This window comes from Galleria mellonella, unplaced genomic scaffold (genome assembly GCF_026898425.1).
Source record: "Galleria mellonella isolate WM207_F2 unplaced genomic scaffold, CSIRO_AGI_GalMel_v1 utg182, whole genome shotgun sequence".
Classification (NCBI taxonomy): Eukaryota; Metazoa; Arthropoda; class Insecta; order Lepidoptera; family Pyralidae; genus Galleria; species Galleria mellonella.
In genome coordinates, this window is record NW_026442023.1 from 1,795,574 (window position 1) to 1,815,120 (window position 19,547).

A 19,547-nucleotide genomic window follows, 5' to 3' on the forward strand; every position below is an offset into this window, starting at 1 on the left:
GATAGTATCTTAGGCACGACTTCCCCTTTAGTTAATAACTTATCTGAAGCACGAAGGTTGTCTGCCTGGATTTGAATCGGTAATTTTTCGCCGTTCAACCGAATTGCCTTTGTTGCCTACCATCTTTTTGTGAGCTTTGCCCGGACATTGCCATTTGGACTATTGTCTTTTTTTTTTGTAGTGAAAAACGTGATGATTGATTCAACCGTTTAATGTTTCTGGTATAAAATTTCTCTCGAGTTTGTGAACTTTATATGTTTATATGTATTCGAATTAAATTTATTAGATATAGCACATCTATGTGCAATAGAAGTTCAGAATCTGATCTAGCGATATTATCGTGATGATAAGGTTATTGAATATGATAATATTAGTCTTTGAACTCCATCAAAGAGGAAAACAGTATCGTAAAATTTAGTTCATTTTCATAAAGAAATTACCTAACGACATTTTTCATATCTTTAATTGTGTAATTTCTTGGTTCGAGTGTAATGATAGTGGATCTTTTAGGTTACTCCTAGATTATACTTTATGTACCCGCGACGCCATAGTCTATGGAGGCGTTTAATGGCCATGGTGTGTATCGACGACGCCATGTCTGCCCGTCGCGGTCGACGACCCTGCCTCCTTCAATAACTCGCACTTTGTTCGACTTTTGTTGCCTTTCTTTATCTATATTATTGCTTTTTCAATCTGATTTTGTGATGGTTTTCAATACTGTAGGTATTGTTGAATAGTATAAGAGTATATATTAAGTTATATACCTATTGAGTTCGAAACTATTGGGGCATCCCCTAATTATAAACGCAAGTAAATCCGATGTAAATATTTTCTATATATTATTAAAATTATAAATAGCTTGTTATCAGTTGTAACATTGATGCAAGTTTGCATAATGGAAACGATGTATATCAATAAATTAGGTCATATGGTTTTTAGTTTTACTAATTTTCTTTTTATTAAAATACCAATGTTTTAAGATTGGAGCATTTAAATGTTAAAACACACAAGTGCTTGGGGAAATTTAGCAAATGTAGATATCGATTGATATGATTGACTACGTGCCACAAAATACACGACATAAATTACGTAACGTGATAAAAAAAATTAGTCAGTGAGAATATAAAGTTTGATTAAAATTATCGACGTAAAAACATGTACAATTCGTCATGTTTAAAAATTGTTTTAAAAATTGTAATAATCTTAATATATATATGAACTTTTGTTATAACCACGTCGTTTTAATATAATAAATGAATAGAATATAGTAATATATTTTTATTTATGTTTCCTCACAAATAAATTTACACATAAGGTAATTAGGATAATATAAAATAAAAATAATACGGAACTCTCCTGTGAGGGTTCTGAGATAGGTTAACTGTTACCTGTAGTACAGATAACCAGGTCCCCAACCGATATGTGTTTAAATAACAATTAAACAAAATACATTGCAGAATAATCTATATATGTTCCCATATATATATGACATTTAATATATACAGTATATAGATGTTACTAGCAAATAATATTATTATATTATGACTTTCCATTCTATGCTGCAACTGTGATCGGAACCTAACGGGAATACACGTAGCGCATTTGATTACGTGAGGGAAAGTAGGGAAATCTTTCGGTCCCGTTGTACAATAGTGCGTTTCTTTAGAGCAGAAACGTACTTTGATAATAATCCTTTTATCGATCGATGACATCAATAATATAGTGATAATGGAACATGCATAAATTCGATTTTTGAGTTAAATTTAATAAACGTTCTTACAGTCTACTCAAATAGCCGTTTGTATAGTACCGGATATTCTGAGCTTCATCATATCAGCCTTTAGCTGTCCCCTTTTGTTTGCCAGTAATTGCCACGCTTGACAGGCGGATTGGCAACTGCAGTCACACTTTAGATATGTTTGAAGAGGGCTTCTGTCCATCCCTCGCCCTCCCTTAGTCGCCTCTTACGACACCCAGGGGAAAGAAAGGGATGGCCTATTCTATGGCGATTCTCAGCTTGCTGTTTACAAACTTTTATTTTTTATTTATAATTCTCACCACTGTATAACTGTTAAAATTGACTAAATCTCATATTGAGCCAATCTGGCATTTTATTGATCTTCGGCCATCTAGTCGATTAATTACTAGAAGACTATCAATCTTTTTTGGAGTTACGTACGAAAATGTTATAAAGGAACACTCATGTTGTGATTTTTTAGTCCTTCCGGCATTGCAATAATATCTCAGTAACTACAATGCAACCAATTTGATTTGTGAACTATAAGTACTGTCAATCCAGAGCCCTACTGTAAAGTAAATTTCACCAAAATCTTTTATTGACTGATAAACGTATTATAAAATTTTTACATTAGTAATTCAATAGAATTCAATAGAAATTGTACATTATATTCATAAAAATAATTTGTGATTTGTTAGTAAGACTTTTAATTTGATTGGTATTCTAAAATACTGTATTGTTTATCTAATTTACCTATATATAATTATAATTACATTATTCAAATAACATCCTGTTAATGTAAATGTCGTAATCATCAAGTTTACTATAAAAAAGAAAAATACAAGGCGGATTGTGTTAAGATGTCACGTCACGACATAATTCTATGTATTTATGTTTCTGTTTATGTTGTAGAATAACTTTATTTTTAAATTATTTTATTTAATATCTACTAGCTCTGTCTGCGATTTCGCGCTATCAGGATAAAAATATCGTTATGTTCATTTCATCCTAAATAAAAAAAAACATGACTACTTTTGGGCCGTTAAAGACGCTAAGAGGTAAACAAATGAATTCACTTTAATATATATAAATATTAGAATATATTAATATACATATGTATGAAAAAAAGAATGGTACAAAAGGTGGCTTTAACCCAATGCAGTCGCTACTCTGTGAACCTCGATTGATTCGCCTTTTTTTACTAGTTACCGAAAATGCAATTTTTTTTTCAATTTGGCACAAAAAACAATCACTAGGTATCCATACATACGTCCACCTAGTAATTGGTTTTTGTAACATTGTATGAATGGTTATTAGATAATGGTTTTCCACCGTAGTTATCCAAGTCCATTACCAATAGAGCCTTCATCATTTGGCGCTGTTGGCACAATGACTGTCACAATAGAAGGTCGCGCGGTTTATACGTAGGTATTGCGGCATCATAATATCTATAGAAACCGAATCTGTACTAAGTACCTATAAATTTACACCGTATCACCGTATAATATCTAATAAAACTATTTTAGATATTATAGCGTCTCAGATTTTCTTTGGAGATAAATTCTTGAGATGTTTTACGGTATTATTAATATTAAATTGATAATTTCAATAAAAGTATGTATATGTTGTATTAAATTTAAAATAAAGAAAAACCTACATATGTATTCTGTATAAGACATAACGATTAAATGAACCAATAAACCGGTTTTAAATTTTTATGCATAATTGGTATATTCTTTATTGATAATTTCGTGAATTATACAAACAGACGATAATGAGTGTAAAATAAGTCTTAGCATAAGATGAGAATCAATAAGTATTACATAATAATACTTGTATGAAACTCACTCATTGCCAAAACTGCACATGTATTATTCTTTTTCAACCGATTACAAAGTTTTTCAATTATTAGTTGTATTTTTGTTTGTGTGTTAACTCATAACTTCATCAGTCCTAAATCGATTTGGAAAATGGTATTTTTGTTTATAAGTATACATTTACAGATTGCTCCCATAGAAATTTTATTAAAATCAATTTAGTAGTTAAGTATTTAAATCAAAATAACTTGTTTTACCACAATTGAAGTTCGTTTTTTATTGTAAATCACAATTTAATTATTCCTGTAATCGCTTTAGCATGCCTAAATCACCTCACTAATTCTTACCCTCGTTGGTATCTCTGGGGATATGAATAGTAGTACTTTATACTCATAGACAACCCCAACAAGCGTTCATAGACAACCGCGGTGTTTTCGAAATATTTAATTCAATGTCTTAATTTCAGAACAGCTATAAAGTATGTTAACGCGGCAGCGGAGCTAATGTGTCTAATTGCTATGAGGGACGTTTGAAAGGAGGGTTAAATTAATTAATAACAGACCTCTAAATGAGACGCTATGTAAGTCTCTCATAGTTTCATTACGTTATCAGAATAATACTGTCTCGCTTGTTTTATTTACCTGACCTGAATTGAATATGTTGTAATACTGTGATATCGATAAAATGTTATTATACTCGTACGCCTCCTATCAATATTATTGTCTTGCCATTATATTCCAACTGGAATTATAACCTTTCGACATTAGCTGTATTTAAAGATAAATGTGCCGCCTATCAGCAAAACTAAATAATCGCATGATTAAAAATTCGTTTTGAATCGAATTTGCTGTATTTCCAATTTATTATATCAAAAGTAAACTATAGGTATCATTGTTTCTACATTTAAAAATTAATATATTATATTTAGACATTAAGACATGTTCTGAGAAATGTAGTTGTGTGAAATTTGCATTAAATGCATGTGGTATATTAGATTTCATTATATTTCGTTAACTTAGAAACACTTTAACTTAGGAATATAACAGAATGCGCTGATTTAGAACTTAGAACTACACAAGTTATTAATGAATTGTTTAGTTTATATATTGAATAGCTGAATATCGTTTCACTTATCTGATTAAACTTGGTTTGTATGTAATGTATACGTCAAGTTAATATATTTAGCATTGTCTATTAAAGTCAGTGATATCATAGAATGTGGGTTTGAACGGACCTTCAAAGGAAAACCGACGGACATATTATCAAGCATGATTATTGTGTAACCAGCACTTATAAGTTTTGTTGCTTTAACTTTTTATAGTTTTAGTAATATACAAAAATTTGTTTTATTTTTTTTAGCGTTTGAGGTGTAATTTGTGTTGTGTGTTTATATTTCTGTGCGTGCGTTATGGATTTTTAACTGCATTAACAAGGAATTTTAACTTATTTTTCACGCATACTTCTGTATTATTAGTTTCTATTTCATTAATTATCAACAAATACATTTTTCATTGTGTACTTTTTGTTGTATAGTAGGAGTGGGTAATATACATCATATCTATATATTGTAGTTGCAATATCTTTATGTTAGTCCAATAACGGATATATTAAATTGCAGTTACCCAATATATATTATCGAAATGAGACATTCGATCGGTATGAACAAAAATATCCGACTGATATGGGGGATGTCGAAATGGACGGTGACCCCTTTTCCACTGTCAATGTCCAGTGGAATATCCAATATATATATATATATATATATATATATTGGAATGGTACGAATATTACCCATGCCTATTGTATAGTTAGTGTTAGGGCAATTCAAAGCAGTTCTTAAATAAATATTTTAGTAATCTTCTAAATTATCAGATGATGCAAAAACTGCCTGATTTCGCTTTGAACGTTCTAAATAGGATATCTATTTTTAGTATCCGTCTATCAGTTTGATGCTACAAATACATTTCACTAAAATATCTTTTAGTGAAACGAAATAACTGTTTCATTAAGGTGCGCCGATAACTAACTTTACTTTTATGTCCTATCTTATCAAATTCACGCTGTCACTCAGAATCATAATACCTACTCCTTATTTTACTTTTGCTGCAGTATTGTGAAGTTTAGTTTTCATATTACGAAGTGTAATTAATTCTTAATCGATATTTCACTGCTGTTTCTAAGTGTATTATTGTATATGCCTGTTTATAATCGAAGGTAAAGTTAGTTAATTTGACCTAATCAAATTTCTATCGCTTTCTTATGATATTGATTAAGTGACTTAAAATTTGCAGCAATGTAATTACTATTAGTGATTTATAGGTTAAGAATTTAAATAGCTTTTAATGTAACCTCGAAGCGTGTCATATTTTTAACCGTATTGTTTCATATATAATATTTAAAGTACAAAATAATGATGTAATATTTTACTCTATTATTGATAGATAGAGGACCACATACGTTATGTTGTTTACAAATTTCTTTGGACACTGGTAATGCCACTGTCACTTGCGTAACCAGATAGGTGAAATTTAATAACAGCATGTACTTGTACCTCTCGTAAATCTGTGGTTTAAATAATTTTATTAGATTATTACTCGTATATATTATGCTATACATTTATATTACATATTAGCGGTTTCGCACGGGTAGTAGAGCATATATGTTTACATTTTTTACATCCGCTTTTGTTGCGTCGAGTATGATTTAGATGGGTATAATAAGCTATCCTTAAAAGATAGACATATGCCATGGCGGATTTTTTATAGACTTATAAAAGCGAAAACATACATTGATTTGTTATATCTTACGGATATATTTAACGTATTTAGCAGCGTGTTCGATGAAAGCTCCCAAACAGTTTCATTTTTTCGACATCTTCATTCTAATCATATTTCAACTAGTTTACTCAAAATCTTAACGAGTTGATTATATATGTAGAGCTTTCTCATCGTAATCATTCTATTGATAAATTAAAATCATATGAAATGCCACGTACAGACAGACAGACGCGCCGGGGACTTCGTTTTATAACATATAGTGGTGATTGATATTTTGCTGATTTGTCCTTTATTTACAGTTTGGTATATTTAATGTAAATAGAGGATAATTTAGCAAAAAAAGTAATTATGTAAACATTATTTTTATAAGGATATTTCTTTTAGAATGAAGTACTTACAGATTTCTAATTACATATTGAAAATTTCAAATAAGTGACTCCGTATCGTTCATTAAATTTGTTTTAATATGGATTACGTAGCTTTTACATAGCATCATAAACAGTTGGTAGGAATTATGTATCCTTCGAATATTTTTTTATCTTTCAACCTCATTTTCATCCCTTAGGGTTATATTTATTTTCAAATTTAAGATTATGCGATTAGTATAATTGTTTATAGGTATATTGATTTGCAATCATAGCCGACCTAGTGTGTTACAACAATGCAACACCATTTTTAATATAGTTCTAGGAACAAAATTATAAAGGTATTAGAACGATTAGGTGTTAGAATCCACTACCCATACTCGAGTCAATTTAGACAGGTTCATGTCCTAAATTGTACTGCCCAAGAATCAAATTCGGAACTACATTCACGTTAATTGATTAGCAACTACCACTGTGGCACGAAGATCATTAATATGTAATTAACAAGTATTGTTTTCCACCTATTGCAGATATTTGAGCGTGGCGTGGTGAGGTTGGTTGGTCGCGATGACGACCGACATATCGGTGTCCCGCTGGGACCCGTCCATCGGCCACGGACAGGAGATCATTGACGAGTTCGAGTACGATGGCGGCAATTCGTCGTCGAGGCTATTCGAACGATCGCGCATTAAAGCGCTAGCAGGTAATTCACTACTAGTATTTTTTTTTTGATGGATGATAATGGAATAGTAACCTCACCTGCGCTATCGGTATACACTGGCGGGGCAGCAGTGAGCAATGATAGGTGAGGATGACCCATCGTGACGAATTCTACAAGAATTAACCATGTTGGTTTACAGAGGGAGTCGCACGGAGGTCGGACGAACAGGTTCGGTATTGTGTGCTATTGCTAGTAATAGAGCCTTAAGCCCCCATTACTAATAATGCCTTTCCCCGCATTTCTACTTTTTTTTAATGGATGATAATGGAATTGTAACCCCCACCTGCGCTATCGATATACATTAACAGAGCACATGTGAGAGATGATAGATGAGGATGAAAGTAGGTCAGTACATCCATAGTGACGTGTTCATAAACAATTAATTATCATGGTTTCCAGTGGGAACCGCGTGAAGGTCGTCCTGATAGGGTATATTGTTAACAAAGAGGCTGTTAGATCCCTAATACGAACAGTACCTTTCCCCCCCATCTCTACTAGCACTATACTTGTATAAGAGTCTCGTCTTCTAGTGTCAAAAGTTTCGTGATAAAACGAAAGCTTTTGACGTGTCTTACGGCGGCTGATGGCGGATTTACGTGTCCTCCGCAGCAAGTGATAATAATTTTCAAACTGGTAATTAAATTGAGGTTTAGTAATTCATTAATAATGTAGTAATAGGTAATTCGGGATTCGATCTTGAAGTCCCCGGACAACAGTTAAGCGTTGTTCAACTGAGTTGTTACCGCTAATAATTAGGTAATTTGTTATAATTATGTACTAATCTATTTCACATTGTATATATACGCGTTTATATACAATAAATAAATTAAATAAATATGTGAATCTATAAATTAGTCTAGAGTCTAAACCAATATTAATATTGATATTGGGAACTTAAAGTTGGGATACAATAAGCAAGATCGTCATCTTGTTATCACCAGATGGCGATATTATAAAATTACAATGCAGTTTGATTATAAATACAAATATTTTTTAATACTTTTACTAAGTATTTTCTCTTTGCAGAGAAAAATGTTTAAATCTTTATTGCTAATTGATGGAGTAATACAAAGATCTATGTTTTCATCGCCTTTATATGTAGCAATTAATATACTATATTTTATTTTAAACTTTATGTGTTATATTCATCGTAGGTATTGTTTTTACACGACAGTATATCTAACGCATTCCTACGATACATAGTTAAATTTATCATTTGTTCGTTTTCCGTTTTCCTATATAACAATGGGATAGTAAACATTTGGCGCAGTCACCAGTGTACCATCATTATCGTTCACTTTTAAGATTTTATGTCTGGACAACATAAAATCTTACGCAGATATTTTATCAGCGATGTTGTAACTGTATTGATATCTCAAATTTAAACCTTCATTTAATCTTGTGTTTACTTACCTCCGTGTATCACGCCCGCCAATGTTATATGGAATTCTAGAAGGCGTTTTTAATATATTATTACACATTGTATGTGTTGGCAATTGAATTATTTGTTAATAAATCCGGTCCAAGAGTTGTCGACATCTGGAGCGTTAGTATCGAATATCCTTGTTCTGTGGGCCAGTTGGATTTTGTCGCTCTAATTGGTCCCGTTCTTTCGCCCGTGAGGCGAATCAGTCAGTCGCCAGCCGATATTGGCGACATGACATCCACGGAGTGCTACGATCTGATCAAGAGAGGTATTGACATCGAAGTGCCCGGCCTGGAAGCATATTATGACAAGGTCGTACTTGAACTCAGAGGTTGGTAGTGTTGCGATAAGATAGTGCAGTGTTCATTGTTTTTTGTGGTGACTGGTGACACACAATTTGATACTGTTTTCACACGTTTTGTTAGTACGTTAAAATATTTTTATTTTGTTTTGGTTTTTAAAAAAATAAACTATTGCTAGTATAGAAGTGATATGGTAGTACTTAGGAACTGTGTAAATTCATTAATTGATCAGAGTTATCAAAGTAGGACAGGTGTAAAATATATTTCACATATAAATTATAATGTTTTATAAGTTAATTTTGTTTAAGGATAGAGGCCGTTAGCATGGGCTTCTATTGACTCTGCCGCTTACCTGGCGTAATACAGATAATTTTGTATATTAAGAGCTAACTTTAGTATATTGTCATTGAATGACTCACTAGCCTTCGCTGTGACATATTTCCCATACCGTTTGATCCAGGAAGCATTATTATATATTATTCGAAAGCTAATTATATTTAGAGCGTTGTGTAATAAATAATAATTTATTATTTAAATAATTTTACCTCGCGCATCTACGAGTAGGACCACTGAGCTTTCCGCTCCACAGCATGCGAACTGCGACATGATCCGTGTATCATATTACTCTATATATTACTTACGGAATCCAACACCAAGGGTTGTATTGTGTAGGAGTTATTGCGATGGCACAGCCTGCTGCGGACGGCTGCGGGGACCCTCCACTCACGAAAACGGCTCCCAAGCCTGCCATCTGGTCCCCGCGCCGCGGTCGACCTCACTGGCGGTTAATGTGTTAACATTCCCTTTTATATAGTTTTCTTCTCCTAATTGCAATGCACATTTATTATGTAAATTTCCTATTTTCAAAACCAGGTCCGTTGTATTTTTTTTTGTAGATTATTTGGTCGAGATTCTCTTTGATTTATGGTCGTAAATGTAGTGACAGACAACATGACCGTGTGGTAATTGGCATAGAATAGATTATTCCTTCTCTATCCACCGGAACTACTAACGAAATAAATAGATAAGATCCCCATTAAATTTTGTAAAAAAACGAAATGTGATGTAGTTGCTAACTATGGAAATTACAGCCAAAAGTCCTCCCTTCAAAAACAATTTCCTTTATTCCTGTAAGTTTGTTTAATCGATGGCATTTTTATTGCAGACGAACGAGAAAGCGTGCAAAAGAAGACTTTCCAGAAATGGGTGAACTCACATTTGGTGCGTGTGGGTTGCCGTATCGGCGATCTATACGTGGACATGAGAGACGGCAAAATGCTTATCAAACTGTTGGAGGTGCTATCGGGAGAGAGACTGGTGAGAACATTTAAGCACCACTATCAAAAGATTTATTTTTTTAGTCTACTTTGGGACCCTTTCTTCAGGGGCTAGAACTTCTTAAAATCTTGTAGGCAATATACTTGAAGGAAGTGTCGTTTAGTTAGAAATAAGAAAGTTATGTAATAATGTAGTAAATCAAACAAAAATTGGGGCTGATGATTCTATTAAAACAATTGGAAAGACCTGCACATGGTGAAGGACTAGGTCAAATGGAAGATCTATGACGAAACCCTTATCTAATAAAGGGTGAACCCAGTTTGATACAGAAGAAATGATATTAAATTGGTTCCAAGTGGTGTCTATGTCATAATTCCAATTTGAGAAAAATTAATGCTTAGAAAAATTATAATGATTACAAATACCCAAATCTGCGCTAAAATTTAAAATAAAAGTACATTATTCCAATATCGAGGAAGTAGAATATTGACAGATATCCAAACCAAAATTAATTTGTTCATTTATTCAAAGAAACTATTGCATTACTTTTTGTTATAAGAGTAATGTACAAAACATGTGTAGTTCAACGAATTTTATTTATTAGATCTCCATTGATGGGCTAAAATTGGTTTGGCGAATTTTTTAGTTGCACTCCATTAGTGTATGTTTGTCTTGAACACTTACTAAATGTTCAAGGCATTTACGATGTTAAAATTAGTCGAATAGCTCCAGAAATTAGGGCAAATGATGTTATACGCGATAGTGTTTAGTCTAGAGCTACACAATGACTATAACTGGGGCAATAGGTGTCCTAGTGCTTTGTCCCATATCAGTCTGTCAGAAATACATATATTTATTACCTTTAATCTAGGGGCTTAGTCTGAACGTTTAAAACATAAAAGTTTTACAAATAAATGAAGCCGATTTGCAAATTAGCACTAAAGTATAGTCCAAATAGGCTCTTTTGTAGTCACATGACTTAAGCCCGTCTGGTTTTTATGCTTGTGATAAGCTCCCTGGTTTATGGATAGATCTCTATGTCAAATTACCTACAGGATAGGCAGAGAGAAACCAGTTGCCACTCTACTCAATTATCCGTACTTATTTTATAAATGCAAAACGTTTGTATGGATATCATTTTTATCTATTTATTGAATTGTTAAGATAACGCTACTATCACTAATATATTTAAGTGAAAATAACAAGTAACTTATAGATATTTATGAATGAATTATATGACCTCAACATTAACATAACTATATTTTCCATATTTATGAGTGCATATTTTATTTTGAATTTATGTGTGAAAAGATTTTAACGATTATAATTTGTCTATAGCCTCGCCCGACCAAAGGCAAGATGAGAATCCATTGCCTGGAGAACGTTGACAAAGCGCTGCAGTTCCTGCGGGAACAACGCGTGCACCTGGAGAACATGGGCTCCCACGATATCGTTGACGGGAACCCGAGACTCAACCTCGGTCTTATTTGGACGATTATACTTCGTTTCCAGGTATAATTGAATTTTTAATTATTTTTGTCAACACATAATTGCATGGTATTTTTTTAGTCCATGAAAACGGAACGGTGTCCCGCCTGTGCTGTTGGTATACGCTGCCAAGGTGAATGAGGGACGATAGGTGAGAATGAAGTCGGATCAATCGGTCCACCGTGACTAGTAACTAACCACGATGGTTTTTAGTCATTCGTAACAAACATGGATGTCGATCCATATGTGAATAAATATAACAGGGGAAATAAAGATATTTGGTATCGTCTTTTTCATTTTAATTAAAATCAAGTCGATTTTTAAAATGTAATATTTTTTTTATTAATGTTTACTATTTTGAATAAAAAAAGAATTCTAAAATGTCTTCTATTATAAAAAACAAAAAAAAAAAAAATCAACTTATTATTTTGTTTCTTCATTAAAAACAATTATGAAGTTACAATTATCGCTTTTCGTGGCGAAGTGCATACTACGTATATGACGAGCGGCGATTATTATGGCAGTTTGCCTTTAATCTCTTAGCAAGTATCCTAACGTGTACGTGATCATGCACGTGAATGAGATGGATTGTGTAATCCTTATCTCTGCCTACCTTCAAGAGACAAAGGATTACCTTTGATTGATAATTATAATATAAAGTAGTAGTAATTATATATATTTGAACATTTCAGATCCAAGACATCACAATCGAAGAGACAGACAATAAAGAGACAAAGTCCGCGAAGGACGCTTTGCTATTATGGTGTCAAATGAAGACAGCCGGATACAACAACGTGAATGTACGCAACTTCACGACCTCCTGGCGCGACGGGTTGGCGTTCAACGCGATCATACACAAGCACAGACCCGACCTGATACAGTTTGAGAAACTGCACAGAAGCAACCCGTTGCACAATCTAAACAACGCCTTCAACGTCGCCGAGGATAAGCTCGGACTTACTAAATTGCTTGATGCTGAAGGTAATATAAACTTTAAGTTGTTTGTGTGTGAAATTGTGTATGTCACAGGTCTATGTTCAATTTATACGTACATAAATTGATATAGACTTCCCATTGAACTTTTTCGATGTATATCAAAATGCCTCACAGAATATTGCATTTAGAAAATCGAGATTTTTGGAGTCTTAAGTCTATTTAATCTTAATTGATACTTTTTACAATTAATATTTTTTTTATGGACCTTTCATATGCACCATAATAGAATATGCAGATTATTTCTAGATTTAAAAGTTTAATGAATATACTTGATTAAATAGACTCGACTTGTCTAGAAAAGTTCATTAAAGTATCATTTCTTAATTTATATTATATTTTTTTTTAAATTGCTCAAATTTTCATTTGGTCCTTTTACAGACATTGCTGTTGACCATCCTGATGAAAAATCCATCATCACATATGTGGTGACATACTACCACTACTTCAGCAAGCTGAAGCAGGAGACGGTACAGGGCAAGAGGATCGGCAAGGTGGTCGGCATAGCGATGGAGAATGAAAAGATGATGCACGAATACGAATCACTTACGAGGTCAGTTCACCATCACCATTTCAAGTATTTAGTGCCCACTTAATGTAGACTAGTCAGTACTAGTTATTTGCAGTCGTGGAAGTATACCCGCTAGATGCAGTTTTGAATTTGGAATATTACTTTACTCTGTGTTGTGATTTCTTGTTGGAACTTTATAACACGTACATAATATCATATTATTGTTCTAATAGATTAAATTACGTTAGGTAATGTTTAAAGAAATGGTTCCAGCTCAGCGTTATGCTGCCCTTCGAGTGAAATAGTAGATTTCAACATTGATTAAAAATGTAAAGTATAGGGTGAAAGTAGGACTTGCCAGCCTCAAATAATGGGACAAAAAAGCAAAGTAATCCTAAGTTTTAATTGCATATTATTCTTAAGTTGCCCTATTTCACGTAATAATAGTTGAAACTAATTACTTATTCATAATTTTGTCGTATTAATGTTACAGCGATCTGCTACAATGGATAGAGCGCACCATCGAAGCGCTGGGCGACAGGACCTTCGCCAATTCATTGGAAGGAGTACGACAACAACTTATACAGTTCGCCAACTACCGCACTGTGGAGAAACCACCCAAGTGAGTTTTTTATACAATTACTTACTACTAAGTTAGTAAAGGTACAAATCTTTATTAACTACAATGTTCTATCTATCTATATAATATAGAAGAGAGTTTTACGGTTTTGATTTAAGAATATTTGCTTTAAGTTTTATTTACAAAGTTGTAGTAGTTATATAACTTTACTTATAAATAGGTTAACCTAAAGAACAATAGATTGAAACTGTTATATAGAAGTAATAGATTTAGACGGAACAACTTAAAAATAGAAATAATACTTCTTGAATTAAACTTAATTTTTAGCATTATTGAATAGATATTTTTATGGTTTCACTGCCCAATTCATAGTATAATTGCCACTTTTTCAAATTATTTTTAAGACATGTAATATTGTTAATTTTTTTAATAATGTATATATATAAAATATAAATTATTTCATTATAACATGTGTGAGCGATGATAGCTCAGTTAAACGACAATTAAATACAGTTTGGAGGTTCTAAAGCTCTGAATTTTTCATATTTATGTTTGGATAATTTAAAATTGATCGTAATTTTCGTAAGTTTATGCTTTGGAGGGTACATAATGTCGTCGTCATTGCCGATTTTTCACACTATGGGGTGCCACAGTGACACATAGTGGTAATATTGTAAGACGTGACGTAACGAGGTTGTACACGCGCGCAGGTTCGTGGAGAAGGGCAACCTGGAGGTGGTGCTGTTCACGCTGCAGTCGCGCATGCGCGCCGCCAACCAGCGGCCGTACACGCCGCGCGAGGGCCGCATGATCCACGACATCAACCGCGCCTGGGAGCGCCTCGAGAAGGCCGAGCACGAGCGCGAGCTCGCGCTGCGCGAGGAGCTCATCCGCCAGGAGAAGCTCGAGCAGCTCGCCGCCAGGTAACATTAACTCTTGCATTTGTACCATATTGAAGCTGACCTGAATGGATCGAGAGGTGGGAGATATTATTTAGTGTACAAAAGTGGAATGGCATCCCCGTCTGCGCTATCAGTATACATTGGCAGGGCACCAGTAAGCGATAATAGATGGGGATAGAAGCACGCCAGTTGGCTAACCATGACCAATTCAACAGGAATTCGCGCGTAATACCTTTGGTATTGCAGGCGTTCATAGGCTACGGTAACCGCTTACCATCAGGTGGGCCGTATGCTTGTTTGCCACCTCAGTGGTATAAAAAAATTCAATGCGATAGTTTCCAAGGGAAACCGCAAGGAGGTTGACCTAATCGTGTGTATTGCTACCAATAGAGCTACTAATTCCCATTACTGTCAATTCCTTATCCCCCATTACGTAGGAATTTTCAACACTGGGATATGAGTTGTTCAATTTGATGTAAAAACAAAATTGTTTAATATAAAAAAGATGCCAATAAAAAATATGGTCAATTTAATGGTAAACAGTTATCGCAGTTCACAATTGTTTGCAATACGAGAGGCAAAGGCATCGCTTTACTGACTTTTGTGCAATAAAGATATATGAAGCCACAGCATGCAATCGTTTCTTAGTGTTGAAGAACTGTGTGTAACTATTTAAAATTTGTATACCTAAATACATCAACATTTTTTTTTATTTCTTCATTAGATTCAACCGCAAAGCACAAATGCGAGAGACATGGCTGTCGGAGAATCAGCGGCTGGTGAGCCAGGACAACTTCGGGTTCGATCTGGCCGCGGTGGAGGCGGCCGCCAAGAAGCACGAGGCCATCGAGACAGACATCTTCGCTTACGAAGAGCGCGTGCAGGCTGTTGTCGGCGTCTGCTCCGAGTTGCAGGCCGAGAGGTATTCACGTTTTATTAGTTTTTATCTGCGACTTCGTCCGTGTTACCGGTTTATGGTGATTGACCGGGGTAAAAAGCAGTCTATTACGTTATTATTTAGTCTGATGTATGTAGCGAATATCAGTTATGAGTAGTTCTATAAGTTATGCACTACTAGCGTAATTTGTAACCTTCAATCGAGTCTTAAAACAATTTTTTTTTTATTTACATGACATGTACACGACTGGTAGAGGTATTTCAGGAACTTTTCTTAAGGCAGTCTAAAGTATTCTATAAACTGCCAGAGTTACACTTACAAAATACATTTTTACATTATCCTCTACTGTGTACAGTAGAGGATAATGTAATAATGTTTTATCCTTTTATCCATTTATTATTACTTATTATCCATTATCCTCTACTGTGTACAGTAGAGGATAATGTGTTTTATACAACTGGGGATAAGTTCTATTTTCATAATTAAATTTTGTAACATTTTCTTGAGATTATTTATTTATTTTATTTATTTATTTATTCTTTATTGCACAATAAAATTTTGTACAAATGGCGAGCTTAATGCCATATGGCATTCTCTACCAGCTAACCATTGGGTAAAAACAGAAAGCCTATGAAGGGCAGATGTGGTGAAAAATATGTGACATTATGTTATTTTTATAGATAATTACTATGTCTGAGATAAAAGAAATAAAATCTTGTAATTACAAGATTTTATTTCTTTTATCTCAGAAGATTTATGTTGTGACTTATTTATAAGTACAAGTTGATTGATATATACTTCTTACGAGGGATTGATTAATTATTTAAAAGAGTTTATAATAATAATATATAATATGAATAAATATAAAAAAAATATTTCTTTTCTATTCTTAAATTTTTGCCAACATAAGAAAATATATGAATTGTGCAAAAGACAATTCATAATACAACAAATAGATTATTAGTATGATATTATGTGAATTCATAATGCGGTAGAATCATCCAGACTTAGTGGTTCAGATTTATTTGCATTTTGTTTTAAATAACCACCTCTGACTTAATTCTAAGAATTTAAAGGAATCATTCTTGTTTCTACTGCAAACAAGAATTATGTTAATTACTGGTGATGTGTCTTTCTTTCATGTTTATTACCTGTGCAGGTTGAGTGTAAATAAGGTATTATTTACACTCAACCTGCAAAGATATTACCTAATATTTTAAGATTTTGTTCAACAAAAAAAAATCTGAAAGTCAATTTTTATTTGGCGAAATGTTTTTTCGATTTCGCTGTGTTCAGTAACCAGTTTTGACAAAATTTGTATAGAATTAATTAAAAAGGGTATCCTTTAAATCGCTTTACAACGGGTCTTTTTTTTTTGAAGTTGCTGGAAAAAATATAAACAGATTGGAACCTCTAACTGTTTGGAAATACAGAAAAAACCTTTTCTTTAACAGGAAAATTGTGTTTAACTGGAAATTGGTTACAATAGTTCTCTTCAACAGGTATCACGATTTGGAGCGCGTATCGGCCCGACGCGACAATGTATTGCGTTTGTGGGCATATCTATTGGAACTTCTACGCGCCCGCCGCGCTCGACTCGAACTTTCTCTGCACTTGCAGCAGAACTTCCAGGTACCTCTAGAATTTATTTTTATCTTCCATTCGAAACTGTACCTTATAATTATTGTAAAGGGATTAACAATTGAATGCAACTGACCTAATCTTTATAAAACACATGAAAATATTGTTTTTGAATGATCACTGTCGGTCCTGGTATTACAGGCGTCCCTATATAACATTAATTGCTTGTCGTCAAATAGACGTATACTTCGTAAAGGGGTGGGCAGTAGCATCCCTCTTAAAACATCTGTAAAAGCCTAACTGCGGTTATCAAGCGTGACAACTACGGGCCAAACTCTTCATATGAGGAGGGCTTATGTTCAGCAGTGGATAGACAATGTCTGAAATGATTTATACAGAAAATAGCCATGTCTTATGAACATCTAAAGTAAAATAGCTGTTTTTTACATAACTAGCCGTAATTTCGAGTTACGCTTCTTATTATCAACTTCAAGTTATACTTTTCAATCTAAGATCATATTTATTTAAAAAAGGAAAACATTTAATGGAAATAAACAATCATAAATTAAAAAGATCTCGGTACTCATATACTATTTTCAATGATCTCAGGAAATGTTGTACATCCTGGACTCGATGGAAGAAATCAAGATGCGCCTGCTCACGGACGATTACGGCAAGCATCTGATGGGTGTGGAAGACCTGCTACAGAAGCACGCGCTCGTCGAGGCCGACATCAACGTACTGGGAGAACGCGTCAAGGTGCCGTCATTTTATACATATTTTTTAAAAAAGGGGTGATAATGAAATGGTAACTCCGCCTGTGCTAACGGTATACGCTGGCGGGGCATCAGTGAGAGATGATAGATGAGAATGAAAGCAGGTAGCCTATCGTGAAGAATTCCACGTGAAGTAACCACGATAATTTCCAGGGGGAACCACGTGGAGGTCAACCTGATTAGTAACATTGCTAACAATGGGGCTGTTTAGTCCCATCGCTAACAATCCCTTTCCCTCCATTTTACATATATATATAAATACTTCAAGGATAATTAATTGCTGATTCCACTGTCTTTCTTAAAGTGATGATCGTAACATTGCTGGTTGTTTTTTGATATTGAATATTGGGCTAAAACATAATGTCTATGTTTTATAACAATTTTTAACAGTAGTAATTAGTTTTTATTTGCAACAAAGTTTAATTATAATTATATTGAACAAAAGTAGCCTATGTTCTTCTTTATCCCAATTATATTTAGTTGAGTTATTAAAATGCCAATTGAAAAGATTTTATGTATTTACTTATTTAACTTTTTGTTGCACCCAAAAACATAAAAATAAATAATGACATATAAACAATTCAAGTGAAATACAATATCATAAAGTACAGATTAAAATATACACATAAAAGGTATAAAAGGTATATATTTTTTTATATTTTTGGAAATTCTTTTATCTATTACAATATTAATAAGTAATATGGGTTATAGTATTTACAAAAAAACGTTCGGATCATGCCGGAGTGCTAGTTTGTAATATTAGTACAGAAAATTTTCTCTTCTTTTGTGAATTGAGTTAAGATATAAGAGTAAGTTGTGGGTGGCGATGTGCAGGTGGTGGTCGGGCAGTCGCAGCGGTTCCTGGAGCAGGAGGAGGGCGGCTACCGGCCGTGCGACCCCGCCATCACCGTCGAGCGCATCCAGCAGCTCGAGAACGCGTACGCGGAGCTCGTGCACCTCGCCGTCGAGCGCAGGTAATCACACGCACACACTCCTGTACTTCTACACAAGAGTGGTAGCTTCACTGTTCTGAACTTCTTCACGGTTGAAACACGAATGGGACAGAGGTACCCAACCAATCGACTTTTGTACAAAGTCTACCTCTGGATGTTTTAACTGCACAAATATCATCAGAAAATATTTACAATTTTTATATTATAATATTGCTATAGTTATAATTACTATGTACTTTGTTACATAACAGAAAACGGTTGGAGGACAGCCGCAAATTGTGGCAGTTCTACTGGGACATGGCCGACGAGGAAAACTGGATCAAGGAGAAGGAACAGATCGTCTCCGTGGACGACATCGGCCACGACCTCACTACTGGTGAGTAATATTAATATATGGGTAAATGTTAAACATATTGCTTTATAATATTTTTTATAATAGAT

The 19,547-nt window shown here is 33.9% G+C and overlaps 1 protein-coding gene across 15 annotated transcripts in view; it reads left to right on the plus strand.

The window, feature by feature from the left end:
- Positions 1 to 19,547, plus strand: part of LOC113512992 (spectrin beta chain) — a 79,549-nt gene that overhangs the window by 29,439 nt on the left and 30,563 nt on the right. For 13 of the 15 annotated variants that reach the window (XR_008252702.1, XR_008252705.1, XR_008252697.1 and 10 more), the window contains exons 2-13: positions 7,228 to 7,400; positions 10,312 to 10,463; positions 11,763 to 11,936; positions 12,605 to 12,893; positions 13,287 to 13,458; positions 13,910 to 14,038; positions 14,707 to 14,919; positions 15,623 to 15,820; positions 17,299 to 17,428; positions 17,987 to 18,136; positions 18,988 to 19,127; positions 19,358 to 19,482. Coding sequence is in view for 2 of the 15 variants with exons in the window: in XM_052893651.1 (XP_052749611.1) it covers positions 7,265 to 7,400; positions 10,312 to 10,463; positions 11,763 to 11,936; positions 12,605 to 12,893; positions 13,287 to 13,458; positions 13,910 to 14,038; positions 14,707 to 14,919; positions 15,623 to 15,820; positions 17,299 to 17,428; positions 17,987 to 18,136; positions 18,988 to 19,127; positions 19,358 to 19,482 (2,008 nt within the window). In the remaining 13 variants the exon portion in view is untranslated. Of the gene's footprint in view, positions 1 to 5,633; positions 5,770 to 7,227; positions 7,401 to 9,040; positions 9,176 to 10,311; positions 10,464 to 11,762; positions 11,937 to 12,604; positions 12,894 to 13,286; positions 13,459 to 13,909; positions 14,039 to 14,706; positions 14,920 to 15,622; positions 15,821 to 17,298; positions 17,429 to 17,986; positions 18,137 to 18,987; positions 19,128 to 19,357; positions 19,483 to 19,547 lie in introns of those variants that run through there. The other 2 variants (XR_008252700.1, XR_008252701.1) reach the window with 2 other exon arrangements.